The following is a 27,583-nucleotide window of genomic DNA, read 5'->3' as shown; positions in this document are numbered from 1 at the left end:
AACCAACAGAATGTTGTAAAGTAAGTAGGTTTCAAAGGCACAAGTCAGCACATGCTGACCTGATCTAGAATTGTCACACTCATCACACTAGTTTCCAACTTCTCTAACTCAAGGTCACTGCAGCTGGCTGCGTCGACATGCTCCTCCACTCACTTCCCACCCAATGCTGCGCCTCCCCATGGGCTCCGGCCAACAAGACATGAACACACAGACACGCAGCAGCTCTGAGCACAACAACGCAGAGCAGCCCAAGCAGAAGCTGGAGGAGTGCTGAGGTGTCTCGACCAACGTTCTGATCTTTTCCTTTCAATGAGAATGGAAGCAGCTCCAGTTTGGGCCTTGCATCAGACCGGATCCCGGAAGAAAGACGAGCCTCCAAGCACAGCAATGCCCTATTTGCAGCTGACACATAACCAAGAGGATAAACCTTTGGTATTCTAAGCCTTGGAGATGTGGGGGTTGCTGATTAATGCAACTGGCAAGAACTGGTTATGCATTCGTATGACACATTTTGCCCCCAACAGAACGGATTCTTGAAGGGGAGAGGGTACATCTTCAAACAACAAACAAAAAAGAAATTAAATAAAGCAGGCCACTTAGAGTTAGGCCATGTTAACACTGAAGGCTAAAAGGCCAGATCCTCTTCTTTGCTGGCTGAGACACAGACTTCTCCATTATTCAAAATAGAAAAAACTGTTCCCCACAAAGTACTTCTCAATCCAGAGCAAACAAGATTTTCCTCCCTTCCTAAACTCTGGACACAGTCATCATGTACCTGCTAGAGGGCAAGGCCTTATAGCAGCCTCCAAGAAGGTATCTACCAGCCAGCCTGCAAGAGCTCATTCTTGCTCATCCACCCTGGATGGACCCAAACCTGTGCCAAGCGCCCTGGGAGCTAGCAAGCAGGCAGGCAAGCAGGCAGGGTCAGGAGAGCCACCAGATTGGCATCACCACCTTTAACCTGTAGGTGTCCGTACTACTTGTCCGTGTCTACACAACCAGCACTCAGACCGAGGCTAGAGCTAGCTCTCAGGTAGTGTGCGCCAGGAGTTCCAAGTAGCCCCACTGAGGGAACACAACTCTGGTCTCTCAGAGAGGTGGCCTGAATGCATCCCCAAGGCTACATCAGAACAATGGCTATGGAGGGTGGCCACCCGAGAGGAGGGATACAAGCACACGACAGGAAGGACACCATGGTGCCAGTGACCCAGGAACTGCAGACCCACAAGCCACGCTGTTCAGGAGACCACTGCAGCATGATCCCCTCAAGGGAAGAGGCCGTGGCCCCACCTTCAGTGGGAAGGACAGTGCTCAAGAACCACCAGTGCATCTACCCACCATGGGAGTCATACCCTCATGTGCCATCGCTCTTCTCACATCCAGTGACCGCACTTTCTAACCAGGTGGGTTAGCTCTAAAAGCCATTCTGCTGGTGTCAGGTGCACACACCTGACAAAGAAGGGGGACAAGGTTCCACTAAGGTCACCAACTATTAAGACCTGAGAGGCCCCTCCACCCCCACACTGGCAGGCTTGCCTCACTCTGGCTTCTGAACTCAGGACTGGAAATTGGAACTATCTTCCAAATAATAAAATAAAAAAGCAAAGTTTATAGCACAAAAATCATTTATACATCATATAAGAGGTCATCAGTCAAATCTTTCAACTGTAAGTGAAACTCAAATTGGCTTACAACAGCACTGGTTCATGTAATTAACAAGTCAAAAAAGCAAGAGCTGCTGCACAGAAATTGGAAGCTTGGCGACATCCTTTTAGTCTCCTCTCTTCAGTGTGGGCTGCAGATTCAGGAACGTTCTTCTTGGTGAGGCACAGCAGCCCCAGGCCACAGCCAACAAGCCTGCCATGTGAGCAGCATATGGCTGGCCCTGAGTCCGACACAACCCCACAGCCAAAAAGGCAGAGCAGCAAGGAGAGCCAAGGGCAAACATGCTTGGGCCTCCTCATGCGGGGGGCGGGGGCCACACAGCAGCAGGGCTGCACAGATGCAGACAAGAGGGATGGATGCACAGATGCAGACAAGAGGAAGACACGGTAGTGGTGGTCTTTAGGTTACCCGGGCCGCTGTCCACACCCTTCCCAGAGGCTCAACAGCCACAGTGACTCAGCGGGATCAAAGACCACCCAGCACCCTCACCTCTGGCCCACGGCGCCAACCAGAAGAAGTAGGACATGCACACCTGAATGATGCCACTGGCTGAGGACACCCCTGTTAGACTCAAGAAGAAAATACTGGAGAATGTAAAGAATGCTCTCTACGATCTCAGGGTTAATGGACAGAGAGCCCCACAGGTACAGCTGGCCAAGCATGTTCAACTCCCCTAGCTTTAATATTCCAAACACGAGCCAGCTCTCCAGGGAGTTTATAACAAAGCTATTTTTGATGCAAGAAACTTACTTTTGGCAGAGTTCTGGAGTGTGGTTCACAAAGTTTAAAAATAGTTTTCTCCTATCACATTGTCAGAAGGAATCTGATTTTGTGCGATGAGGAGAGAGAAATCTTTAAGTCATGCTATTTAAATTTAATGCAAATGGTCCATACTGATAGGGATATGTGAGGGACAGGACCCGGCAGGGATTTCGCCGCCTCGGCTTCTGTAGGCTTTGTCCTTGATTCTGCCTACGCCTACACTCCAGGGATAAAATTAGTTTGACAGTGAATTCTATCAATACATACTGCTGTCACACCCAACGTGCCCCAAAATTTCCAGTTTAAAATGAGAATTTAAATAAATAGATAGATAGATAGATAGATAGTAATGAGAATAAAGGAGATTCAGTTTTGTGGATTCCACTGTTAACACCCAAACACGGAAGAGGACAGAAACCACTCATATAAAAAGAAACCCCAGCCACATCTTTTAGGGATTTTCGGGGTGACAAAAATCCTAAGGAGGGAGGGAAGATAACTAGCACAAAGAAAGCACCAGTTAGTCCTCACCCTTCATGGAGGGGCAATGATCACAAGCAGAAACCGCCAGAGATGCAGAAGCACCACCAGGGATAGAGGCGGGAGGGACCATCCAGTGAGGCCTGGGTGCTGTGCTGAAGGCTTCACAACAATTTTTACAAAGGACAAATCCAGGCTCCAAAAGACCATGTGACAAAAGTCCCAGGAAAACAAAGATGGAAAGCAGATCAGTCACTGCATTTTTCTTCAGCCGCGTACACACGTGTGCAAGTCCACAGCAAGCAGAACAGTGGGAAGGGGAAGTGGTCTCCAACATACCTGCACAGACACAGCACCCACCAGCTTACACCAGGCCCCTAGTCTGTCTGCCACTGCCAAGGAGGCAGACCTGCAAAGAAGAGCCCTCCACCAGCTGCCCTACAGCGGTCTGGGCAGATAAACGACTTGCTAGAGTTTAAAATAAGTTAGGTACTAATATTTAGAGCCAGAAAGGTCATGAGTACATTGCATTAAAAACTTAAAGTTAGGACGCCTGGGTTGCTGAGGTTGAGAATCTGCCTTCAGCTCAGGGCATGATCCCAGAGTCCTGGGATTGAGTCCGGCATTGGGCTCCCCACAGGGAGCCTGCATCTCCCTCTGCCCCTCTCTGTGTCTCTCGTGAATAAAGAAATAAAACCTTTTAAAAAATAAAAACTTGGAGCGCATAGTTATAAAACTCAACTTTGAAAAAAGGTCTCAGAGATGGTAAAGTGAGAACGCACACTATTCTCATCCCTCTCAAGATCCCACCAAAACGACAGAAAAGGCTTCAAATAATAATAAAGGAAGAATCTATCACAGTGCTATAGGCTACATGGCTGAAGGCCAAAAGCAATCTAGAGGAGGCGTCAGGAAATTCTTGAGAATAGGAAGATGGGCTCCTGAAGGCCAGGTGTTCTAACCCACACTTGTAAGCACCATTCCTCCACCATCTCGACAGGAAAGCAGCCTCTTCTTCTGGGAGCTGCTAGAAGGAAAGACCCCGGTAAGGAAAGCCAGCTGCCTACCCTGGGTCCCTAACAAACGACTAGCTCCAGGTGCTACCAGACCCACAAAAAGAAACAGAAGAGGAAAAAAGAAAGCAATTCCACCCAAAACACAATACCCTACAAGTTCCAGCACCAACTTCAAGCCCAGACCACCCCAGCTGGAGACAGGTAACTGGGGTACACAGAGGTATCCCTCTGCCCTACTCACGGAAGGCATCCAGACCACCACCCCCCGACCCCAATTTCACCCAACTGCTCCCAGCTTCAGCCCTACAGTGAAGCCATCCTGGGCCTGTCTGTCCCTCAACTAAACAATTGTGCATTCAGGTCAGCTACGGGACCTTTATTCACGGATAGGAATAGGAACCCACAGATAAACAGTAATGAGATGAAACACGCTGCCCTATTCCTCCAGCAAAGTACAGCTAAAAGCCCTGGGTACTACATACAGAAGAGAGATTAAGGTAACTCAGAGCTAGAAGAATGCGGACTGGCTTTCTTCAAGAACCAAGAAACATGGCAGTGGGTTCTCCAGGTTTTGTGGGTTTTTTGTTTTGTTTTGCTTCAAATGCCCCAGACTGAGTGAAACACACAGATGCACCAAAGAGTACAAAAAACAGCCCAAAAAAAGCTTGCCCTCTCTGGCCGGAGTACCAGGAAAGGGGCAGTGTAGCAGACAGGAAACTTCCAGACACTAACTCTGTGCGCTGAACACCCAGGGAGAACATGGCCAAGCCCACCACAAACGGCCATAACAAAGTGCCCTGCTCTGTAAGCTGCTCCCTAGGTCCCATGGAGTCACTCAGGTTCTTCTCTTCCACATAGGTGCAAGCCCCAAGATGATAAACTGGGAAATACAGATTTCCAGTATATTATTTACATTTATAAAAGTACTCAAAGATTTAGATTCACCAGACAATGCAATTAGTGAAAACTGGAATCAGAGCTGGGAGGCAGGGCAAACAGACTAAATCTTTCCCTTCTATGAGGATCCAAAGGAAGCCAGCCACAGTGGAACAGAGGAGGAAGTGGATCGGAATACGACTTTTAGGTGAAAATCCAAAGGGCTTCAAGAAAATCAGCTTTTACAATGACAAAATGACAAAGTACTCTCTAAACTGTTCAGTGCTATGCACACAGAACTTTCACCAGATGAGAAAAGTTTTAAGTGGTCAGAAAAGACAGATAGTAGTTGGTGTTTGACAGGAAACTTGAACAGAGGTCATCAAAACATCCAGACAGATGTTCAGATGAGGATGTTGTCAAGGGAGTACCATTTGAGTGGCTTGCATGAGCACAACGACAGGACAGGACTACCACGTGCCTGCCAGCACATTCCCTCTCTGGAACACTCTACTATCTACTGGTCCCCATTCCAGACGTGTTCAAGAGTTTGGGCACCCGTCTAGACTGACCACCCTTCCCTATTAGTCTCCAACACTAGAAACTTTCTCAAGTTCAAGGCTATCGCATATCCCAAGAAAGGAAGGACCAGAATGCCACAATTCAGCTTCTCTGTCGATTCCTATTCAGGACATCATCAAATATAGGATGTTTCGTTGGTTCAACTCAACCAGGACCAGCTAAGGAGGCTGCAGCCGACTCTACCTATGCAGGTGTCTCCCCACTCACCTTCCTGGGCCTGGTCATCTGAAGGGGTACTCTCTACATCCCAGCCCCATGTCATTGCCCCTCTTGCAGGGCTTACAGCCTCCGCCCTGGATCCTGGTTATTTATACATATCTGTTCTACTTGCTACCCAAGGATCCTGAGGCTTCCAGGGAAAGAGGCACGCTGTGTATCTGTGCAGCCCTCAGGGCAAAGCAGAGATCAAGAACATCCTCGTCAACTGTGCACAGACTGATGATCACCTTCCCCATTCTCCACTTGAAATGAAATAAAATCTGTTCTTCAATTTCTTTCGATTTATTCTATCCAAAAAATAGTCAAAGGTTCTCCTTCTACCTAAATGGTACATCTCCAGGTACAGGACATGCCTTCTTCTCTCTTCCAGGGATTGGGTCTAAACTGTAATCCCAACAAGACGCTGAAAGACATCCTGAACACATTAAGTTTCACTTTAGAAGAAGTTAAGTTTCCAGGTCTTCTCTTAGCAAAGAGATGTCAAAATTGGGGCAATGTGAAATCCACCATACAGGCTTCCCATCCCCTAAATGGCCTTGCCCTGGACCTTCAAACAACTGTTTGAGGTTTTTGAAGTCCTGACAATGGTCCATAAATTAAAAAAAAGTTTTACATTAGAACCAATTTAATAAACTCACCACTGAGAAACAATTAGCAAATGCCAAAAAGGATGGCATTTACTCAAGCATTAAAAAAAGCTGTTCTCTAAGTCTTTCCCAGGTTACAAATCCTTCACTACACTGAATGGCTTCATGTAACTTGAATATCATACCCAAAACGATGGAGGATATGCAGAGGCTAAAACTGTGCAGGGACACTGGCTAAATCACGCATAAAACTGCACCGACTGCACAATGCAGACTGCTTGTCTCTAGAGGAGTGTGGTTACGAATCAGACACTGCATCACACAGCTGCCTGAAACGCCCCTCGCCCTTCCATGTGCAGAGCATTGACCAGCTGCACCACCACCGTTCCTTGGTTTCAGCAGTTACTCTAAACTTAGCAGTACTGGCCTCTTCCTAGATCTGGATTTAAATACCAGTTCTGCCACTTAGTCAACACAAGCCATGGTGCACCTCTCTGACCCTCTCTCTAGGTCGGTGTCCCCTCCAGTCCCAGAGCTAATTGCATCTGCCTCTTAGCACTGCCCTATGGCTGTCCTGGCACTTGGGAGCCACTCAGCAGTCACCATCCCCATGAAGTTGCTGGTATTCAGTTTTAAAAACTTTCTACTTCTGCATTTCTATCATTTCTCCTCATACACACCAAGTCTTATCTGTATTTTTTCCTTCCTCTTCAATTAACCTTCCTACTCATTCCTGAAGTCCATGTGGATAAAATGCAGCTTGTGGGGGTAGGCGGAGTCAGAGACTGACTTCTGCTGGATGGAAAATCTTCAAACAGGTAATACAGAGCTCAGAAGTGAATGGCTAAGTTCACAGATACTGTATTACCTTCAGATTCTGCAAAGCAGAGGTAATTTCCCACAGACCAAAACACAACTTTCTAACTTGGATGCCGATCACTACCCTCAAATGTTGCTGACCCGACCTGATGTCCCAAAGGCAGTGCAAGCCAGAAGGCCCAAGGACCACCTGGCTGCCACCGCAGTAGCAATTACTTCAAAAGGACCATCATGAGATGCTAAGAGCATCATGTGAAAGGCTTTGGAGCACCACCCCACAGGTTACATGCTAGGTACACAGGCACATTTACAATGCAGAGGTCCAGCAGATGCCACCTTAGCCACATGATGGAGCTTAGCACAGGCGGTATGAAAGGTGAGCACTAAGGACATCCCCATAGGACCCGTGGAAATACTATCAGCACCTGTGTAGGCTTCTTACTGAAAAGGATTATCCTGAACCAGATGCCACCCAGACCACAGGACACTCTACAGGAGAGCCACCCTGGCCTCCTCAAAAACGCCAAAGTGCTAACAAATGATAAAGGTGGAAGAACTGTTCTGGAAACTAAAGGAGAATGTTCGCATTTTAAAGATGTACATGCTAGGTATTCAGAGGCAAGGATCTTGAGGCCTACTCCATAGTTTAAATGACCAGCAAAATAAAAGTACGTAAATACTCAGAGGAAAGGGTAAAGTGTTTCTATAGTAAACTAAGTGAAGGGCACAAGACGCTGGCACTAACCTTTCACGCAGTCAGCTTACGTGTTTCCAAGTAAAAGGCAGGAGGCAGGTTAGGAAGTTCATTGAAGCACACCCATTCTACCCTCAGGACCTTTTAAGTAGAAAAGCATTCATCATCCACACAAGGACTCAACAAGAACAATCCCAAAGGCCCCATGTCAGTTCGGGGCCTCCACAGCTGCCTCACCGCCTCTCCACACCCTCTGTGCCCTGGGTGGGCCCAGCCCCACAAGGAGGAGGCCAGACAAAGCACACTTCCCTCCCTGCCCATCCTAGCTGGGCAGGGTCCTCGGCTCTCCTGCAAGCATGGGGAAAACCAACAATTCCCTCTCCTGACCTCACCAAACCCAAATCCAAGGGACCCAACTGGGTTAGCTTTAAAAGCCAAACTAAGGGATGCCTGGATGGCTCAGTGGTTGAGCGTCTGCCTTTTACTCAGGTCATGCCCATGGTCCCGGGATTGAGTCCCACATCAGGCTCCCCTGCAGGGAGCCTGTTTCTTCCTCTGCCTAGGTCTCTGCCTCTCTCTGGCTCTCATGAATAAATAAAATCTTTAAGAAACAAAAAAACAAACCTAAGTCTAACTCTCCAGGAAGGACCCTGGAATCAGTATTTTAAAAGCTCCACACTGCCACCCAAGCAGACACTACCTGTTCTAACCTGCACATCCTCCCTGAGGGGAAGGAGACATGTGCCCCTGCCTCAAGGTCGGAAACGCTGATGCCACAGCAAGTCCTGTCCTGCTACGTCAAGGATAGACCAGTTAGTTTCTCTAGAGAACAAGAAAACACCCAGCACACACTCACAAAATAGGTTGGAAATACATATTCTGGCTAGAAAACTATTTAAAAAAAAAAAAAACATACTAAGGGCATATTTCCTATCTAAACATGGTCTGAGAGGCCATGGGGTTTGTTCTGTCATCACCCACTGGGAACTGGTCCTCTCGCTGGTTCCCAGGACCTAAGGACTGTGGGGCACTACCACAGGGCAACTACCCGTCATGAAAAGGGGGTAACCCCTTCCCAGAAACGCCAACTGGGATTCTGTTTTTAAAAACCAAAGGAGAGAAGTGAAGGGTCAGACATTCAGAGCAGCTCCACACAAGGCAGTGAAGAGGAAGAAGAGGCACCACAGTAAGTGACCAGCACCTTCTTGAGCACAGAAACCCCTCAGGATTCTTCAGACCATACACGCTTGAGCTCCGATTCATGCTGCTCCCACTCACCAGTCCTGATAGTTTTCACAAGGCCTTACTGAAAAATAAGAAACCCTCAAACCATCCCCCCCCCCCCCAGTTGGCCAACAATAGCCATCCTGCCAATTGCAAAGTAAAAAAATACCCATGTAACCTAGTATCATTCAGGAAAATCCATGTTTCCTACACAGTTTTCCCCAGTGGCCTGGGCCAGTCAAGATACATCTGAGGCTAGGGAGAGCCCTTCTGTGCGACACTGAGGACAAGTGTGCAGCCAGCCAAACTAGCTTGGCTTGTCTGGACAAGCCCCTACCTCCTCCCCCCTCAACACACACACGTACACACATGTACACAGCAACAGCCCCTAGGCAGCCAACTGCAAGCACACTGCAGGCCTGCCCTCCTCCTCTGAGAGTACCACACACAAGCAGAAGACACATCCGACCTGCCTCATCTCCATTAGATGCCTCGACCTGACCGGTTTCCAAAACCGCCAGACCTAGAACCAGTTTGCCAAAAGCAAAGAATCTGGACCTCTTCTAGATTAGGAAACAAAACAGTTACTTGGTTACACACATGCCCACCCTTCCCTAGATCCTCCTAGGATCTCCAGATGGGGGGGGGGTGGGGCAGAACGACAGGACTTCCCCTCTCTGCAAAGGGAGGTGGAGGACACTGCACAGAGCTGTACTGCTGCTCTGCTGCCGTCTGCAGGACACAGTTCCTCACAACAGAGCTACAGACACTTGCCAAATTTGGCTGTGGGACCAGGCTCCAGGTCCTTCAAAGTGGTAAGAAAGAGAGCTTCCTGGGACAGCAGAACCGCCAGACCCCCAGGCAGCTGCCCCAAGAAGAGGCAGGACCAGCACCCACTAACCAGTGCTGCACAGCTGGCTGCCTGTCCCCTCAGGCTGACGCCCTCATCAGAAGGGAGAAGACTCCTTGTCCAGCTGCAAGAAGTCCAATGACACAAGGCTCTGAAGGGCTGACCAGACAGAACAGCGTGAACAGGGCAGTGAGGAGACCTACACAGGCTCTACGGATGCTCCAAGCCCTCCCACTGCCAGTGTGGCCAGGGCTCCACACTGTGTGCTTTACCGATTCCATCAGCATCTACTCGGTGCCCCTGAACCGAGACACAGCAGAACCTCAAACGAAGACACGACCTGCCCTAACACTAACACACGCAGACACAGTATGCACAGAGCCACAGAGAGAAGCGGCAGGGACAAGGGGGTGTGCAGAGCCCATGCAGGTGATCAGCTCCATGAGGGGCTGCCAGCACACCCAGGACAGGCATCAGGAAGGGCCCTCGAGGAGGACGCCCTGCCTGACCCTGGCCCAGTGACCAGGGCTGTGTTCCTGAACCCCTCTAGCTCTGGTCTCAGCTCATTAAGTCATTATAACATTGAAACACCACACATGAAGCCGCTAGCACGACAGAGGCACAGAACAAACGCCACTATTTTCTGATGAGCCAATTAGTAAATACTACCCAGGACACCTCAAGTGGTTCAACATACCTGCAATGTAAAGTCCAAGGGCGGGGGCAGGAGACTTCCTATTCACCACGGAAAAGCTCCAGGACACAGCCCTCTGAGTAACTGGAGCCTGTCCAGGGCAGCTGTTCAGCAGGATGGTGGCATGATCAGTGCCCAAGGACAGGCTGGCAGGACGAGGGGTACAGGCCACCCGGGCCATCCCACAGCAGGCAGCACAACAGGAGAACAACGAGTCAAGAACAAATTAAAGGCTACGTTCATGTCTCACCTGAATAAAAAGTAGCCAGATGCAACCTGACAACATGCCCTTGGCCACAGCTTGGCTGGGGCATTCTGAGAAGGACATGCCTGACTGGGGAAGAAGCCAACCATATATAACCCAGCTACTTCGACTCGTCAGAAAACAGGTGACATCACTGGGAGTATCAACAGTAAGTCCCCCAACTCTCCCGCCATGCCCGGAACAGCTCTCCTGTCTCAGAGGCCGAACACCTTCCTGCCATCTCTACCCTACTTCACGTCCCCCCAGAGCCAGTGCTGTCCCTGTCATGCTCACGTCAGCACTAAGACACCCTAGAACTGTGAAAGGACCTGTTATCGCAGACACCCTGCTTCAATTAACCCTTAGCACAGCTGGGGGGAGGGTACTAGTCGCCTCTCCCCTCTGTTTCACATGGCTTGATTAAAGATGGAAAGGAGGCTGGGGCCACCCATCTATCGGTGCAGAGCCAGACTATACCCCAGTCACCAGATACTCTAGCCTTGTTCTCAATACTACCTGAAGCAGAATTCCAACAGGTCCTCCAAATCCACCCCAAAGCCCGGGGCTTGGAATGTGACAGGACATCCTCGTGGGCGTGCTGTTACAAGTCACAGCAAATGGATTCTTACTGATGCAGCTCAGGATATTAATCAGTTGACCCTGAGTGAATTCAAAGGGAGACTTGCTGGGTGGGCCCTATCTAATTATGAGCCGTTTCCAAAAACCCTCCTGCTGCTAGGAACAGAAGAGGAGTCAGAGGTGTGCAGCAGGACTAGATACAGGTGCACCCCTGCTGGCAGGAAGATGAAGGGCCCATGGCTAGGAACAGAGTGGTGCCAGGAGCAAAGAGGGACACCTAGCCAACAGCACCAGGAAAAAAGGACCCTCAGTCCTGACAACTACTTGGGAACTTGGAAACAAAGGTTCGCCCCAAGATTCCCTCCAAGCCCAGCCAGCCACCCCCCTCTCTGAGACCCTGAACACACAGCCCAGTCAAGCTCCCCAGACTACTGGCCTCACTGCCCAAGGCTAAGCTGCTACATCTGTACTCAATTGTTACGCTGCAAGAGAAAACCAATGCGCTACACTGGCTGTCTCATAACTAAAATGCAAACACAGCAATCAATTTTACTGAACAACTATATAGTCACAGAAACCCAAAATACTCTAAGATCTACACACTCAAGTTATTTCTCCCTTTGACAGAAACAGCAATTTGTCACTTCAGCTCATAGATCTGGTATAACACCAAAGACTATAATGAGTACAAATTAGTTTTATTAATCTTGGAAAAAATATATAGCTTGTTTTTAAAAAGCTTATACAAGCAGCTTTTGCTGTTCTGGAAAAGTACTTCCAGGATCAAGCTTAGGAAAGTGAGCAGTGAGTTCTTCCACCCTCGGACAGGGCCGGCCACAGCAGTGCTCCCCAGGTGCACAATACAGTGTGGGAGAGAGGTTTCCAGATGATGCAAGGTAACAAACGTGACAGATCAGAACCCCTCTTCAAACTCAACTGAAGGCACCAAATGAAAGGTAACAAGGGATCTACTGCCACACCATGACCCTGCAGCTTCTACTCAACAAAGCAGGTTCTCCTTTTAAAAGCCCTGTGTCTGAAGTGGCCTGGTCACATCTCTAGAAAACCTCCAGCCTCCCCTTCTTAGAGAAGCACCTTTCATGAGGAAGCTCCAAGAGGGAGCTCTGACAAAAACCTAACAGCCATGAACAGATCAAACAACTAGAATTTTAAAAATAAATGCCTTTTGGGAGCAAGAAGCTAACATTATCAACAGAATCAAATGTAAAAATAGTGCAGTATCCCACCTCTGCCTCTGTAACCACAGAGAACAATCCCAAGACCTAGGAGTCACATTTTCCAAACCCTAAACTACTTTACAGAAGAAAACAAGTCCCAAAGACCTGAGTGTCTTTCACTGCTGGCGACCCTTCCCACACTTTCTGGTGGCCCGCCATCACACACACACAACTTTCTGGCACCCATGTTGAGGCCTGGCCCACAAGGAGAGGACGTCCCCCCTCAAAGTACCACCGAGCCGTCCCAGTGTCATTGGTTCCACACACGGAGCCTTCTCCAGCAGCTCAGCTCGCCGTGGCACAGACCATGCTCCCCACATGCCACCCTAAGACAGCACGTCCAAATGGCCCAGCAGACCACGGCAACAGGAACTACAAAAGATGGAGCCATTAGACCATGAATCTCAACAAGAGTTAAACTTAATCACCACCCGCCACTCTTCCTTAGACTCCTGTGTTCAACAGTTTAAGCAAGAGCCTACTACATGCCAGCACTGGGGACAGAAGTACAAGGCAACCCAGTACACAGGTACTGCCCTCCATGCTCACAGTATCCACACACAAGCACACACTGACACAGCACTGCCCACTGCCACGGAGAAGGGGACACCTAACCCAGCCTCCTCACAGGGCGTCCTGAAATCAGTCTGAGAAAGAAGGTGCTTCGCACAGTGGAAGTGAAAGTTGACAGTCCGGCTCAGGCCCTGGGCCACGTCCTGAGTCAGACCTCACTGACCCCCACCGACAAACATCCAACATCTCTACTGCAGTACGTCTGATGCTAAGCACCCCACAGGACATCAGCAGACTCCCTGTCTCCAAGGCAACAGCTTCTCCTGCTCAGGCCAGAGCCTGGTCCTCTCGGACTCGGCTTTCACACCCCGACACAGTCCATGTGGAAGTCATCCCTACCTTTTGCATGAAACGAGAATACACACTTCCTGCCACGGATGCGGTCCCCACTACAGGTCAAGGGCCATCACCTCTTCTGGTTTTCTTGCTCTTGTCCTGGACTCCCTGTAGTCTATACCCCAAGTAGCAGCCAAGGTAATCCTGAGACTCTTGCAGCCCCACATCCCTGAAGACAGGCCAGGGTCCTCAGAGGGCTGGAAGGACCCCTACAGCCTCCAAACCAACACTGCCCTGGTCTCCTGTCCTGCTCCCCCTCACTTCCAGGGAGTCTGGATTTCAGTCTAAGACGCACAGCATAATCAGAGTCAAGGGGGAAACAACAGAAGGGAAACATGGGTCTGAAGGAAGCCTGCCTGACATGAGAGACTCCTAACTCTAGGAAACAAACAAGAGGTAGTGGAAGGGGAGGTGGCCGGGGAGATGGGGTGACTGGGTGACGGGCACTGAGGGGGACACTTGACGGGGTGAGCACTAGGTGTTATATGTTGGCAAATCGAACCCCAATTAAAAAAATATACAAAAAAAAAAAAAAATGAAGGAAGCCTGCCTGCAGGAGGAGGGGGCCACTATGGTAATTGGGGCAAGGGATGCTGGTGGCCAGCGCAGGCAGCAGGCATGAGAGAGGAGGCCAAGGGGAACACCACAGCATCCAGTAAGAGCAGATGAGGAGAGAAGGCAGGAGGGGCTCACCTGCGGAGACTCTCAGGGAGCCCACCATGCCCTCCTCAGTCCCAGGCCCTCCCCTGCCCCCACCAGCCAGGCAAACCTGAGAAACACACAGACAACTCCCTCCTGGCACAGTCTCCCAGGAACGCATGCATGTCCCACATGCATCTCTGGGTCTCCACCTGCTTAAAAACAGGAGACTAGGCTACAGTGACCTCTTCATGTCCCCTCCTGCTCCAACACCTCACAAGTGCAAAGTCTCCCTCACTGTCCTGCTGCTGAAGACTCTGCTTTCAGCCTCCATGCAGGCTACAGGAGTAGCTCAACAGCCCATAGCCAATGAAGGCCAGATCCCATCAGCCCACCCCAGGGAAGCTGACAGGCGCATGCACCTACAGCCAGGGGCAGCAGAGCGTGAGTGGTGTGCTCACAGGAGGTAGAGCAGAACTGCCTTCTCGTGGGAGCCAAAAGCCATGTCATTCCACCGCACACAGGAAGGAATGCCAGCACTCTTTGGCATTCAGGCCGACTTGTTGGATGCAGTTCTACAACCCAGAGGAGCCTGGCCAGGCAGCCACACTGATACCACGTTCAATGGGTGTCCCAGGAAGCCCAGCAGGCAGGCCTTAGCAACTGTCTTCCATGACCAGGGTGGAAGAAGGGAGAGACTCTTGGGCTAAGTCCAACCCTGAAGTGGTGGCCAGGTGAGGCCACAGAAGAGGACAGTGAAAACGACACTGCAGACCTGGCAGGAGCCTCAGGAGCACCTGGCCCACTGCCCTATATCTAGCAGAGTCCCCTTTCATGGAGGCACTGAAAGTTTACATACAAATCAAAGACTCTTCCTCCCTCCTCACCTTGGAGGTTCTCCAAGGGGAAGCGCAAGTCAGCTCCCACACCCTCATCCACCACAATCCTAGAGGACTGCTTGCTCCACAGGATCCTTCAGAAACAAAACCCTGGGTCTGTGTTAGGTCCTGCCATTACCACGGACAGGCAGAGGGTTGGCGGTACCCTGGACACCAGGACAGTTCTCAGGGCACCAGAGAGGACGCAATCCTAACTCTGTAACAGAAGCAGCACCCTCACGACAGTCGGCTTCACATTGTGATGTCCATCACGGTGTGATGGACAGTGTGATGGACAATGGCTGAGGTCCAGAATTAAGTCTCACGTCTCCATCTCCTCATTGGGGTAAGGGACACAGCCTACTGGGCTCACCCAAGCCTGCCTGGCCCATGGCAGAAACTTTAGTTGGCCTCAGGCCAACAGGACACAGGGCAGGAATTCCCAGCCTGTGAGACACCATCACCTCTCCTTCTTTACACTTGGCTCCAGCTCATTACTCCCGTCTCTCTTTGGGGAGGGGCACACCGACGGTCACTGTTCAGCAGGCCTCTGGCGAGCTGGGACAGTGGAAGCCATACCACGAGGGCAGACCAACCATCCAATCTGTAATGGTCCAGCACAAACAAAATGCAGACCTCCTGGTTCAAGATTCTTCAGAATCTCAGAGGATATGAGCAGAACATTAAACCAAGTACAGAGCTATGTGACTACCTGGGGGGGTGGGGGGGAGCACGCCCACAAAGCCAGCCCTGCCACCAGCTAAACTCAGAACTTACCTATGGCCCTTCCCAGGAATCAGTCCAATAGCACTACTTTGCCATCATGAAACAACTCAGCTTCCTGCACTCCAGGCGGCAGCATACATGGAAGAACTCGCTGGGTGGAACCCCCAGACCAGAGTACAAATCCTGCATGCTCACCTACTGAGCTGGGCCCCAAGACCCACCAGCCACCCCAGGTCTAGCTCAAGTGCAGGATATTTGTGAGTAAACAAAATAGTACATACAAAATGTATGGGCATGTTTGTATTCATCAAGTATCAGTCTACTGAATTTTAAAGATGGTAGCCTCTTAACAGATCCAGACTTAGGCCATCCAAACACCGAGTGCGCCCCCTACATTGTCTGTTGGACAGCACTACCTAACCAGCGAGCTATCCCACAAAGCTGAAGTGCAGTTACCTACTCTGGAAAAATCAGCCGGGATACACAGGTAACTAATTGCTCACACTACACAACAATTTGGCAAGATGCAAAAATTTAAGACAGGGTCAATTTTGACACTTTTTTGTCAGGAGAAGTTAAATATAACTATATTACCTACCTGAAGAGAATTTGACTTTCTTTCAAATACCTACAAGATGTTCAGAGAATACTCATCTCCCAAATTTAACTCAACTTCCTTAAATAAAATGCAAGTTCTGACAAAGATATGGCAAATAAACCTCAAGAATTTTATCAATAAAAGTCAAATACCATGTCATTCATGACCCACCACTTCCAGCTTACGGCTATGTCAACAGTGAAGAGGACTGGCTAAAGAAAGAAAAAAAATGCCATGTGGCCTCAAATATACCTTTACACAAAATTGTAGTAAGCAGTTGAACTATCCAACTGTCTAAATCTAAGACAAAAGTAACACTTGCCAGGGGCATTCCATACCTAGGAAAAAGACTATAAATACACTTTGGACTTTGTTTCAATTAATTCTTAAGCCTTTGTCAACAAGTTTTAAGTTTCCAAGCAAGCAGATTTTAATTTTGATTTTTAAATATTCTTTTGGACAAAATTTCAATCATAATTTTGACTTAAAAATCTCAAAGAGCACCAAGCATTACACATAGTAAGATAATAGAAGAATCGGTCCTTCACTGCATGAGGAGGAGGGTTTTTGGAAACAGGTAAGGCAACGTTTCCCAAAACCTTCCCACTAGCTAACTATATCAGCCCAGCTGATTCCGATGCTGGAACACCCACCTGAACTCCTTTTCATTCTCTGGACTTCAGACAAAGTGCCTCCCTCACACACAAGGAGATGCTCTTACAGCCAGATCGCCAGCCTGCACAGAGCTGCCCCTCTAGCCTGGAAGAAGCAGAGTGGGAAAAGGCTGGAGCAAACTCAGCCACTTTCTGAGATCTGCCACTCCTGTTTCCTCTCCCAGCGGCCACCCTCTGTTCTCTAACCCCAACACGCAGTGCAGGACCTCAGGAGTGCCCCACACCTGCTTTACCACCTGCACAATGGAGAAAACAGGGGACCCCAATGAAATGGGGACACCATGGAGGACACAGGAGGAAAAAGGCCCAAATGTTTATCCCAAGAGGTTTTTTTTTTATCCTCTAGAGGTAAAATACACAACAGGTGGTTCACGTGATAAGCGCTGAGAATAAATGGATGCACTGGGCCAGGCTTCTTCCCTGACAGACCAGGGCTGCAGTAAGTCAAGAATGAGGAGCAAAACGTGTAACATGTGGAAGTCCTTTAAAAGGTTACCAATAAAGACATAACTAAGAACTGAAACCAGAGATCAAATGGAAACTGGAAAACTAAGCAATAGAGCACTCAGTCCCCATTAGCAAGATACTCTCTCCCTCCTATGTTGCACAACAATTCTGTCCTTGCTACATATACTAGGCAAACTAGGGTTTCTCAATACAACACCCTCAAAAGTAACTGGAGAGAACCACGCTTGCACCTCCTTCTGTCAGTATGTTTAAGAGAAGTATCAACTTTACCCAGATAGTTCTAAACAGTCATTTCTCAGGAGATCTTACTTTACCTTTAGGAACATGGGAGAAAAATCTGAATTCTTATCAAATTCTATACTATTCAAGGAAATGAAAGATTCAAGTAAGATACAAAATGAGTTGCAAAGAGAAAAAATAAAAAGGTCACCCGAGCCACCTGTGTGGTTTTTCCTACAGGTAAGGTTTTCCCCAAGTTTAAAATCATTTTTCCAACTTAAAACCTAAGTTGCTTCTCAAAATTTAATAAATGCAAACTGTACAAAGCTCCTTTAAAATTAAAATTCTCTCCATAATCAGAACAACCCACTGGAGAAAATACCCGGTTTTCTACACTGAATTAAAACAACTGATAATAGTAATCATTACGCTCAATTCTTCTTTTAAGAAATCTTAGCATAGTTTAAAATGGTGGTAAAATACATGTGCCAAAAATAGTCCATTACAAACACATTTCACCCTGAACTCTGGGGGAAAAAAAAAGCACCTTGACATGTACTGAATCAAAAGCCAACCTGGAATTCAAGCTATCAGTTTTAAGGACTGGTTTTGTCATTTCAAACAATTTCTCTGTCTTTCAGAATGTTGTAAAAATGAAAGCTGTCAAGCCTAAAACACTTCAAGTGCAAGGTCCTTCCCTGCCCTCTCTACATATTTTTCTTTAAAGTCTTGGTCCACATGCAAAGGCCAGGTTTCTGGATAGGCCAGTCCCTTCACATCACTGATTAGAACAAATCTGAAAGCTCAAGTTGGGTTCACACCATACCAGACTGCTTTCTCAGAGTAACTTCCTAAGGGGGGAAAAATGAGATGACAACAATGAGGGTTTTAATGTGCTGTCTTCTCATTTTAATTATCTCAGATAACTATGAGGGTTGTTTTGTTTTTAAGATTTTATTTATTTATTCATGAGAGACACAGAGAGAGAGAGGCAGAGACACAGGCAGAGGGAGAAGCAGGCTCCGTGCAGGGAGCCCGATGTGGGACTCGATCCCGGGACTCCAGGACCACGTCCTGAGCAGAAGGCAGGCGCTAAGCCGCCGCTGAGCCACCAGGGATCCCTGGTAACTATGAATTTTAAGTGTGACTTTCAAATGAACTTGAAAAAATAACAATATGTCTATTAGAAGAGATAACTTACTGTTTAAAAACAACTCACCCAAGTTTCCTTATAAATAAAGAGTTAATCAACTACAAATGTATTGAAAGGCCTACTGTATGCCAAGAACTGTTGAAGAGGCTTAGGACAGAGGTTAGTGACCTCTCTTAGAGCTCCTTCAAACTAGTATACAGAACAGGGATATGAAATCTCCACAGCAACCTCCAGAGGGTGAAGGATGAGGGATTTTTAAGACTCAACTTTAATACTTTCTTGAAGGGTCCCACAGGGACATTGTGAGATTATAATCTTAATGTGCAAACTGAATTTCAAATTAAGTGTAACAATAAACAAGACTCGAAGAAAATACAATCTGACAACAAAGGTCAAGGAAAAGCAAAGATCCTCACCAGCAAAGCATATTCCCCCCAGCCCAAGAAGGAAATCAAGGGTAAAACGACAAAGCCTTTCTAAAACAATGCTGCCGCCTCTTAAACAGCCCTGTGGTCTATGGAATCTGTAAGAGAGCCTTTCACTTAACTATGAGCTACTTCTTCGCAGATGTCAACTACTACTAAAAAGATGCCTTAACATTCACAGTCATGCATAAGAAGAGTAATTTCTTAAAAATCTCAATTCCTGTGTAATTTCAAGCAGCAGGTGCGTTGTCTGTCTGACCTTCCGTTGTAGATTTGAGGGCTTTTAGGTCTTTTCCTCCAAGAAACCTACATTAAGTCTGTCCTTTGAAGCGAAGAAAGCTCTACGGAATTCATCCTACATGATACGTTCCACTGGAGATGCACTCATATGCTGTGTGAGCCTGACGTAAATCATCTCTATTCTGATGAGGAAACAAAGACTACGGGGGGGTAACGCAGCAGGCAGAAAAAGATGCAGGCACACAACTGACCACGGCCACTTTGACCTGTAATTCCTAAATGAAAGAATGACTAGTGCTCCTGATCTAAAGCACTGCCTACCCCAAGATCAAGAAAAAGCATATGGTAAAATAAGTTGAAAAGGAAATTTCCAGAGAAGTGGCGCCGAAAAACTGTATTTAGCCCGGTGACGAAACGCTGCCCAGCCCGGAAAAGATGCCCCGCCTCCGTACGCTCCCCAAAACAAAGCTTGTCTCTACCCTAAACACCAAACGTCGAAGAACACCTAATTTCTGGCTGTCGAAAGGAGAGAAAGGGGTGAGGCTGGGAGGACTCCGGGCCCTTTGCATCTCAGCCCCGCTAAGCCTGATGACCCGCTGAGAACCGAGGGGCTGACCCAGACCTGAAGGCGGGTCCCAGAGAACCCCCAGAAGCCGCGTTCAAGCGAAGGCAGGGGCCAAAGACTCCGCCGACACCCCTGACAGACGGTTGTCGCCAGTGTGGGGCACCCACCCGCAAGCCCCGGCGGCGAAGGCCCGGCTTGGGGCTGCACGCAGCGGCTCCTCCCCGCCCTGGAAGCGCGGCGTTCACACCCCCGGGCGGCCCGCGAGCGAGGCCCCCGAGCGCCCCCGGCCCCCGGCCCTGGCCCCGCCCGCCCCCGCTGCCCGCGCCCCGCTGCCCGCTGCCCGCGCCCCGCCCCCGCAGCCGCGCCCCGCTGCCCGCCGCCCGCTCACCTCCAGGCGCAGGGAGGCCCCGCAGCCTCGCAGGAACTCGCGAATGTTGCTCAGGCACTCACTCTCGCTCCGGGGCTCCGGGTAAACCTGCAACACAGACAGAGCACAGGCGCTGAGCGGCGGCGCGCAGGCCGTGGGCGCCGCCACGGCGGCCCCCGCAAGCTGGCCCCGGGGGGGGGCGAGGGAACGCGGCCCGGCGGCCCCGGCGGCCCGGACCGACCCCGGCCGCCCCAGACGCCCGCCTGCTCGGCCGCCGCCTCTCCTCACCCGCTTTCCTTCCTCCGGGCTGCACCAATCTCAGGCCCCTACCCTCTCCAGGAAGTCGGCCGCCGCCGGAAGTGACGTCTTCAGGCCGCGCCCCCACCGCCCGGCGCGCGCGGCCTCTTCCGGCCTCGCCTTCCCCCCTGGTAGACGCGGTGCCCCTGGCCCCACGCGCGGGATGGGGGAGGCCGCGCGTGGTTCTTGTCCTCGGACACAGCTCCCCTGGCCCCACGCGCAGACTCCTCCCCCCCAGCGCCTGGTCCTGTCCTCAGACGCCGCGCACCCGGCCCCACGCACGTGCAGACTCCTCCTCCCGGCGCCTCGGCCTCGGCCTGGCCCACGCGGACACTGCCCTGCCGGGAAGGTCCCAGGAGAGCTCGGCCTCCGCGGTAAAGGGGCTGGCGGGAACCCTGTGTCTTCAGTTCTTCCCTGCCACCAGCTTGGAGAGTGGGACGAGTGAGTGTTCAGTGACGATGATTTAAAGTAACTGGCGACGTAAATCTTGCTTGTTGGGGTCGAGGTGCAAGGTTTGCCTTCCCCGAATTCATACCCTGTGCTTCATTAGTGATCGACTATTAGAGCCAGTTACGTCAGCGAGTAAGTCAGCGGGGGAGAACTTGTACGGGGCCTCTACCGCGGGGGGGGGCCTCTACCGCGGGCGGGGGCCTCTACCGCGGGGGGGGGCCTCTACCGCGGGGGGGCCTCTATCGCGGGGGGGGCCTCTACCGCGGGGGGGCCTCTATCGCGGGGGGGGCCTCTACCGCGGGGGGGGCCTCTACCGCGGGCGGGGGCCTCTACCGTAGGGGGGGCCCTCTACCGCGGGCGGGGGCCTCTACCGTAGGGGGGGCCTCTACCGTAGGGGGGGGCCTCTACCGCGGGGGGGGGCCTCTACCGCGGGGGGGGCCTCTACCGCGGGCGGGGGCCTCTACCGTAGGGGGGGCCCTCTACCGCGGGCGGGGGCCTCTACCGTAGGGGGGGCCTCTACCGCGGGGGGGGCCTCTACCGCGGGGGGGGCCTCTACCGCGGGCGGGGGCCTCTACCGTAGGGGGGGGCCTCTATCGCGGGGGGCCTCTACCGTAGGGGGGGCGCCTCTACCGCGGGGGGGGCCTCTACCGCGGGGGGGGCCTCTACCGCGGGCGGGGGCCTCTACCGTAGGGGGGGGCCTCTATCGCGGGGGGCCTCTACCGTAGGGGGGGGCGCCTCTACCGCGGGGGGGGCCTCTACCGCGGGCGGGGGCCTCTACCGCGGGGGGGGGCCTCTACCGCGGGGGGGGCCTCTACCGCGGGGGGGGGCCTCTACCGCGGGGGGGGCCTCTACCGCGGGGGGGGCCTCTACCGCGGGGGGGGCCTCTACCGCGGGGGGGGCCTCTACCGCGGGGGGGCCTCTACCGCGGGCGGGGGCCTCTACCGCGGGGGGGGCCTCTACCGCGGGGGGGGCCTCTACCGCGGGGGGGCCTCTACCGCGGGGGGGGCCTCTACCGCGGGGGGGGCCTCTACCGCGGGGGGGGGGCCTCTACCTCGGCGAGGGCCTGCGCAGGCTCCCCGGTGCTTTGGCCCAAGAGAGAACTGCGAGGGCCACCTGCCACGCGTGCAGGCTGTTAGTGACCACCTGCCCCGGCAAGAAAGGGGGAGAAACCCAGTAATACAGAGCAGGAGGCCAGAGGCGGCACAGGGTCCTCTGCCGTTCTAATGCAGAGGAAGAAGGCTCTCCATTTGGGGAGTTAGTCTAAAGCACCATAGAGAACTGTAACATTTGAGGACATTCAACGCACTTCTTGGGGAAATCACAACATTCCATCAAGCCTCACAGGAATACTTCAGCTTCATTTAAAAGAGTTCAGGTCTTTTAAAGTTTGAATAAAGGAAATGGGGTGTTGAGAGGTGTGAAGAGGGCAAAAATCAGTTTTTTTTGCCTATAGTTTAAAAATTCGTAGAAGAAATTACCAACATATTTCCTCCAAATTAAACAGGTTTTTTTTCCCAGTGAGTGGCTAAACCAAAGCTGCTTCCTACTCCATCTGGTCTCTCCATAAAAGATTTATGAACAAGCTCTTGTTTAAAAGTCAGAAATTTGGGCAGCCCAGGTGGCTCAGCGGTTTAGCACCACCTTCAGCCCAGGGCGTGATCCTGGAGACCCAGGATCGAGTCCCACATCGAGCTCCCTCCATGGAGCCTGCTTCTCCCTCTGCCTGTGTCTCTACCTCTCTACCTCTCTCTCTCTCTCTCTCTCTCTCTCTCTCTCTCTCTCTCTCTCTCTATGTCTCTCATGAATAAACAAAGCTTTAAAAAAAAAGTCAAATTTTACATTCTCTTCTCCTTCAACTCCTTTCCATTCCACTTCCCCCAACAAAGTCGTATCCTAAATACATTTTTAAACAAATTTTATTGAGCACACTTTTTTTTGCAAGAGTCCCATACAAATACAGTCCATCCTCATTCATGGATTCTGTGCAAATTCACTCAGTAGATAAAATTTGTTTGTAACCCCTAATCGGTATTTGTGGCTCTTTCTCATTTATAGACACATACAGAGCAGTAAAATTTTGAACGCCCTTTATGCACAAATTCCTAGCTCTGTGTGCATAATAAGATTATGCTCTGCCATCTTGTTTCAGCTGGTAACATGAGCAGATGTCCTTTTTGCAGTCTACTGGCACCACATTTTTCACATTTTCGTGCTTTTTGCTGGTGGTTTTGCTGATTTAAATGGCCCCCCAGCATAGTGCTAAAGCACTGGGTAATGCTCCCAAACGCAAGAAGGCTGTAACGTGCCTTACAGAGAAAGTACATGTGTTAGATAAGTTTCATTCAGGCCTAAGTTACAGTGCTGTTGGCCGTGAATTCAATGTTAATGAATCAACAATACGGTACATCCAGAAAAAGGAAGAGGACATTTGGAGATCTGTGCAAGAGGCCGCTCCCAAAAGTGCTAAAGTAACCTCTATAGTGCGTGACGCAGCTATGGAAAAGATGGAAAAGCAGCTAAACTTACGGATTCAAGAGATGTCAACCAATAAAAAGAGCATAGTAGACAGTGTTGTTGTGAGGCTGAAAGCCAAGGAAATTTACAGACATGTTACCCAGAGTCAGGAAAAGGTTAATAAACCCTTCTCTGCTAGTGCAGGCTGGCTTGCCCGTTTCAAAAGGCCATACCACATGAAAAATGTTCATACCAATGAAAAATTTGCAGGCAAGCCAGGTCCTGCAGATCAGGAAGCTGCAGAAGAATTTAAAAAGTATCTGCTAAGCATTGTACATGAAAAGGGTTATATGGAAGAGCAAGTTTTCAATGCTGATGAGACAGGCTTGTTTTATAAGAATGTTGGCAAACAAACCTATATAATGCAAATGGCCTCCAAGCCTCCTGGCTATGAATCATTCAAAAACCGTGCAGCCTTGCTACTGTGTGTCAATGCCAAGGGTGACTTTAAGTGCAAACCCCTAATGGTACACAGAGCACAAAACCCACGAGCACTTAGAGGCAAAAATCTGAACTGCATGCCAGTCCACTGGAGATGGAACAAAAAAGCACGGATGGCCTCCAAAATATTCTGGGATTGGTTCCACAACTGCTTCATCCCAGAAGCTGAACGCTATCTCCATAGCAAAAACCTTGCCTCCAGGATTTTATTAATTTTGGATAATACCCCAGTTCATTGCCATGAAGAACTTGAAAATGCCCACCCTGACACAGAAGTTCTCTTCATGCCCCCAAACACTGCCTCTCTCATCCAACCCCTCAGTCAGGGCATAATAAAAGCTTTCAAGGCATATTACACCAGGGAGCTTTACAGCAAGGCTTTTGAGGCTCTTGACACCAATGAGGAAACTACCATGATGGGCTACTGGAAATCCATCAGTATACGCAATGTCATAGATTATATCAACACAGCCTGGGACAGCATCAAGCAGACCACCATTAATAACTGCTGGAAATGTTTGGCCAGACTGCGTGAAAATTTTTGAAGGCTTTGAAGGTGTTACAGAAAATATTAAGAACAGTGTCAAAAACATAATGCATATTACACAGCAAATAAGTGGAGAAGGCTTCAGAGACATGAGGGAAGGAGATGTGGAGGAAATTTCGGCAGAAATGGCAGTAGAACCCACCAAAAAAGACGTGGATGAGATGGCAAAGCATGGCACTGGAGTCAGTGATGATGATGATGATGATGGCGATGAAAGTCAGAATCCAAGAATTGTCCCTCTCACAGCAGCCAAAATATCAGAATGGAATTCTGCCCTTGAAAAAAATTTCAGGGATTCCCTGGGTGGCTCAGCGGTTTAGAGCCTGCCTTTGGCCCAGGGCATGATCCTGGAGACCAGGGATCGAGTCCCACATCAGGCTCCCTGCATGGAGCCTGTTTCTCCCTCTGCCTGTGTCTGTGTGTCTGTGTGTGTGTGTGTGTGTGTCTCAGGAATAAATAAATAAAATCTTTTTAAAAAATTTAAAAAAAAAATTTCAATGACATGGAAGAGTGTGACTCTGTGCCAGAACGCAGCCTCACATTTAAGCGCTTGACCTCCACTGCATCTGTCCCTTATGCTGAAACACTTAAAAATTTGAGGCAAAAAGCCAAGCAGACAAGACTGAAGGAATTTTTCAAGCCAGTGTGGGAGGGAACGTTGCTGACACCATCACCAATTTGTGAAAGCCAAAATCCTGAGGTGGAACCACTGGATCTCACATGCCACCCTTGCTGATGCCTTCCTCTTCTGCCAAGTAAGTCACCAAGTCACCTACTCTCCTTTGGTTTTCCAGACCTTGGACAGGCCAAGGTCACAAGGTTTAACCACACTGCCCTTTGCCCCATCACAAAGTAAGCACCACAAGTAAGGTTTAGTTAATGTGTTCGCAGGATTCCAAGTATTTCATGTTTGCGTAATGCTTTCTTTCCTATGCAACATATAGTATGTCTGCTGTGTGTGTGTGCAACTGTGCCGTAACAGGTAGTGTTTCCTTAGGAATAATTATTCATGAAGAACACATAATAAATAAGCTGTCTTCAAACAGAAACACATCTAATACAAGATCATGTGTCTATTGGAACCAATCCTGCACTTCCTCTAGGAACACTGCTTCAGTAGCTTCTAGTTCAGTATTCACAGTGACTTTGTAGCACACACTATCACAAATAGCAAAAGTCAGCTCTATCTTTAAGATTATTAAGTTATAAAGATCTAATTGTTAACAAGTTTTCTTCTAAAGTAACACACTAAAGAAATAAAAAATAAAGTAACACTATTATGAGCACACAAAGGATGGGAACAATTCTTTAAAGCTTTTAAGGAAAATTACCAAATGTAAAATGTAAAACCTTATCTGGAAATGTGTATCTTAGTGAGATATAGAGAGGTTTGTTTGTTTTTTTAATTAGCTTATTTACTCATGGACAACTATCACTTATTGCTAGAAAGATAGTCCAGCATTAATTCTATTCTTGTCTTGGGGTTTTTTTATGTAAACACTGAGAAACCTCATTCCTAAAAATAAGAAATGGAAGGAGTTTTGTCATTTTATGCCTTCTGAATTATACAGCCTAAGTCCAGGTATAATTGATAAGTAAAATTTTGAAAACATCAGTTAACAGCCTGATTAGAGTCTCCTGCAGTCTCTATGAAAGCAAGCAAGAAGCAGCCCCTGGGCTGCAGAATTCCAGACATTAGAGCCATTCACTTCTCGACACCATAGGTCTCTCTTACTTACACAGCCAGGAAGTCTTCCATCTTGCAGCAGTGTGCCTTGGAGATAAGTGAGTAAACGATCTGCCTTTTTACATGAAGCAGGAGAAGGGGGTGTTGGGACAGCTCCATGAGCTTGTTGACTTCCCTGATCTCAGGCACATTCTCAGGTCAGTTACAGGTGAGCACATGTACAAGCTGCAACTGGACATGAACTCCTTTAAAAGTCTCCACATGCATGCACATGGGTGCATGGAACTAGTTCATTCCAAGAATGCTGTACCTCAAACAACATACTTGTATGGAAGACTGTAATGTAAAAGAGTCAAAACTCCATAGTAAGAGCCACCTAACCCTGTAACATACATGCTGACCTTGGACAAGTCACTCAACCCCTCTGGATCTACACACTTATCCCCAGTTTAAGGCTTAGCCTTTCTCTCAGAGCTGTTGGGAGGATAATAAATTAATTCAACAATACTAGACCTAGGCTTCATGTCAGATCACTTGATAAGCACTGTGACTGCAAAGAAGAGAGAAGCAAGGCCCCTGCCCTCAGTGAGGCAGGGAAGAATCTCACACAACATATGGCAAGTGGACCATAGAAGCACAGAGAAAAGAAGCATAAATACTGTGGACATAGGGGAGGGCCAGAGGTTTAACCAACAAAAAGGACATCTGAGGGGATCCCTGGGTGGCTCAGTGGTTTAGTGCCTGCCTTCAGCCCAGGACGTGATCCTGGAGTCCCGGAATCGAGTCCCACATCAGACTTCTGCATGGGGCCTGCTTGTCCCTCTGTGTCTCTGCTTCTGTGTGTGTGTGTCTCATGAATAAATAAATAAAATCTTAAAAAAAAAAAAAAACAGGGACATCTGAGTTAGAACTGAAACAATAGAGGCAAATGTAACTGCATTTTCAAAGGTGTGACATTTGAGAAGCCAGTGGTGTTTTCAAGGACTGTGAGTAACCAAGGACAGCTGAGGTCATGAGTGAGACTGCAGGGGAAGAACTAAATCAGAAATGATGCAAAAGAAGATATTCCCCAGTCCTCCTGCACAACTCAGTAAAGAAGCTATATGAATGATAGTGAGCACATGAACAAGTCATCAGGTAAATGCAGATTAAAACCACAGGTAATACTACGTACCCACCAGAATAGAGAGAAGACAGACACTATCAAGTGTTGGCAAGGATGGAAGGCCGTTGGCGCCCAATACCTGACTGGTGGGA

At 49.4% G+C, this 27,583-nt stretch overlaps 1 protein-coding gene across 2 annotated transcripts in view; it reads right to left on the bottom strand.

The window, feature by feature from the left end:
* ARHGEF7 (Rho guanine nucleotide exchange factor 7) overlaps positions 1-27,583 on the bottom strand; it is a 126,542-nt gene that overhangs the window by 76,892 nt on the left and 22,067 nt on the right. For both annotated transcript variants that reach the window (XM_055335593.1, XM_055335590.1), the window contains exon 2: positions 20,412-20,498. In XM_055335593.1, the coding sequence (XP_055191568.1) occupies positions 20,412-20,498 (87 nt within the window). The remainder of the gene's footprint in view (positions 1-20,411; positions 20,499-27,583) is intronic.

This window comes from Nyctereutes procyonoides, unplaced genomic scaffold, assembly GCF_905146905.1.
Source record: "Nyctereutes procyonoides isolate TBG_1078 unplaced genomic scaffold, NYPRO_anot_genome, whole genome shotgun sequence".
In the NCBI taxonomy this organism is placed as follows: domain Eukaryota; kingdom Metazoa; phylum Chordata; class Mammalia; order Carnivora; family Canidae; genus Nyctereutes; species Nyctereutes procyonoides.
This window is presented reverse-complemented; position numbering and strand designations above follow the sequence as displayed.